The following is a 2,500-nucleotide window of genomic DNA, read 5'->3' on the forward strand; positions in this document are numbered from 1 at the left end:
GAAGATGAGGGTGTTGGTGAAGTGTCTGTACAGCGAGAGCTTCACCACGTTCCTCCTCAGTCGCAGCAGCTTCATAGTCTGGGCCAGGCTGATGAAGATGTGGCTGACTGTCAAGGAATCTAGAACATTCTCTCTCAGAGGCAACATGTTTGCATTCTACCTCTGAATATCAAGGAATCTAGAACATTCTCTCTCAAAGGCAACGTGTTTGCATTCTACCTCTGAATATCAAGGAATCTAGAACATTCTCACTCTCAGACTAGACAAACAGACCACTAGAACATTCTCTCTCAAAGATGACACAACAGTATTCTTTCTTTGAATGGATATAGAGTAGACAAACTAGAACATTCTCTCTCAAAGAGGACAGGTTTACATTCTTCTCTCTGACTGGACATATGGGCAACTAGAACATTCTCTCTCTCTGACTGGACACTTTCTTACAATTTGGGCATATGGCGAACATGTGGACATGTGACCAACAGGACTTACTGACTAAAACATTTAACACCAAAGTGCCATATGCCCGCTCTTCCACTTAATCTGTCAAGCCAATTAGTGTGAGATAATGACCTGAGTGAGGGGCCCCCTGTCTCCCTGTATTACAATACTCCTACACAGCACTCCAGCACTCACGTAACATGGACATTACAATGAGAAATCTATTTGATTTAGTCATAAGTGTCAGTCATTTTGTGTGTCAAATCTGCGGGTGCTCATTATTGATGCTGCTCATTTGCACTTAGTGTCCCTGAAGTGCGGGCATTTGGGAGTGGGGGAGGGGGTTGGAGGTTGGAGGGAGAAGGAGGAGGTTGGAGAGGGAAGGGGGGGGGGGGGGGGGGGGGGGGGGGGGGGGCAGATGAGAGAAGGACACAAGACCCACTGACACCTCAAGGCAACGCAACAGAGCACAGAGAGAGAGAGAGAGGGATGGAGAGAGGAAGAGAGAAGGAGTGAAGATAGATGTGGTTAATGGGGTGATGGAGAAACAGAGAGGGAGAAAAAGAGAATAGAAATCAAAAAAAGTGTGAATAGCAGAGGATAGAGGACAGATTATCATACACAGAGAGAGAAAGAATACGACAAAGAAAGATGGAGACCGAAAAAAAAGAGAAGACAGGGGTGCATAATGAAGGAAGAGGAGAGAGAGAGAGGGTAAGAATGACAAGAGGAAAGAAGAGAAATACACAGATATAGAGCAAGAAAGAGAAGAAGACAGAGGTGCGTTGCAAAAGAGTCTTGAAAGAGAGAGAGAGAGAGCGGTGCAAAACGATGCAATGCAGGATATCCACCAGCAGAGGGCAGAGTCAAGGACAGCCAGGGGGATGGCAGCTAGCAACACCACATCATCTTCAGCCTGACAGACAGATAGAGAGGGAGAGAGAGAGACAGAAAGGGAGAGACAAAGAGAGAGAAAGAGAGGGAGGGAAGGACCACAGAGCAGTGAAGAAGAGGAATAAAAGGCTAGAAAAGGGAAAGGGAAATCACACACTCACACACAGACCTACACACACACACACACACGCACACACGCACACACGCACACACGCACACACGCACACACACAGACACACACACACACACTTATTCAGTCACAGCCTGTTGAGCCATGCACACATCCTCCATAACCTCCATCACCACCCACACACAGACCTACACACACACACACACACACCACAGTCCCAAACATCAACCACCCACAGACCTACACACACACACACACCACAGTCCCAAACACCACCCACCCACCCACCCACCCACACAGACCTACACACACACACCACAGTCCCAAACACCACCCACACACACAGACCTACACACACACTTCAGTCCCAAACACCAACCAAGCCATTCGTCTGCATGCCCCAGAGAGAAACATTCTGACTAGAGATCAGAGCCAGGTGTTGAGCGCCACCTTCAGCCAGCCCACAGTACAGTGCAGGAGGAGGAGGAAGAGGAGGAGGAGGAGGAGGAGGAAGAGGAAGCACAGCTCAAGGGGCAACAGCAGGAAGTAGAGGGTCTGGTTCCGCACCCGCCCACCCAATGAGTTCCAGTGGGAGACTGCTGCTCTCAAAACACCCCCATCTTTTGGGATTTTTGAGCAACACTGGCTTTGGTCTGGCTTGGATCTGGTAAGTTACTCATCAATCTGCGAAATTTCGTAGCAAAAGATCTCGAAAACCTTTCAGAAGCTCAGGCCATCACAGCCTCTTGATGACCGCCTGCACTGCTCTCTTCTCAGCCATCGGATGAATGCCAGGCTTTTAGAAAAAACCTTGTCTATGTTGCGTTTGTATGAGCCAGGTTGCTGCTTTGGACGTAGCGCTATTAAATAGAGTAGAAACTATGTTGCAACGGCATAAGCTGCTCGTGTGCCGAGCAGGTAAATTAACCCATCCATGTGTTCTTATCTCTGACAGCTAATACCCAAATGGCCAGTGAAAATGTGGGATATTATCTCAAAATACAGGATCCCCTATTGGGGTCTTAGCTCCCCTGA

At 48.3% G+C, this 2,500-nt stretch overlaps 1 protein-coding gene across 2 annotated transcripts in view; it reads right to left on the reverse strand.

Moving 5' to 3' along the window:
- Positions 1–2,500, reverse strand: part of zgc:162698 (Transmembrane protein 87A-like) — a 24,973-nt gene that overhangs the window by 10,213 nt on the left and 12,260 nt on the right. Inside the window, exons 13-14 of one of the 2 annotated variants that reach the window (XM_031573901.2) lie at positions 1,289–1,357; positions 1–99 (exon numbers count right to left, since the gene is read on the reverse strand). The exon at positions 1–99 is cut by the window's left edge and continues 10 nt beyond it. In XM_031573901.2, coding sequence (XP_031429761.1) covers positions 1–99; positions 1,289–1,357 — 168 coding nt within the window. The remainder of the gene's footprint in view (positions 100–1,288; positions 1,358–2,500) is intronic. The other variant, XM_012838353.3, reaches the window with a different exon arrangement.

The sequence above is a fragment of the Clupea harengus genome, chromosome 9 (assembly GCF_900700415.2).
Source record: "Clupea harengus chromosome 9, Ch_v2.0.2, whole genome shotgun sequence".
NCBI lineage: Eukaryota > Metazoa > Chordata > Actinopteri > Clupeiformes > Clupeidae > Clupea > Clupea harengus.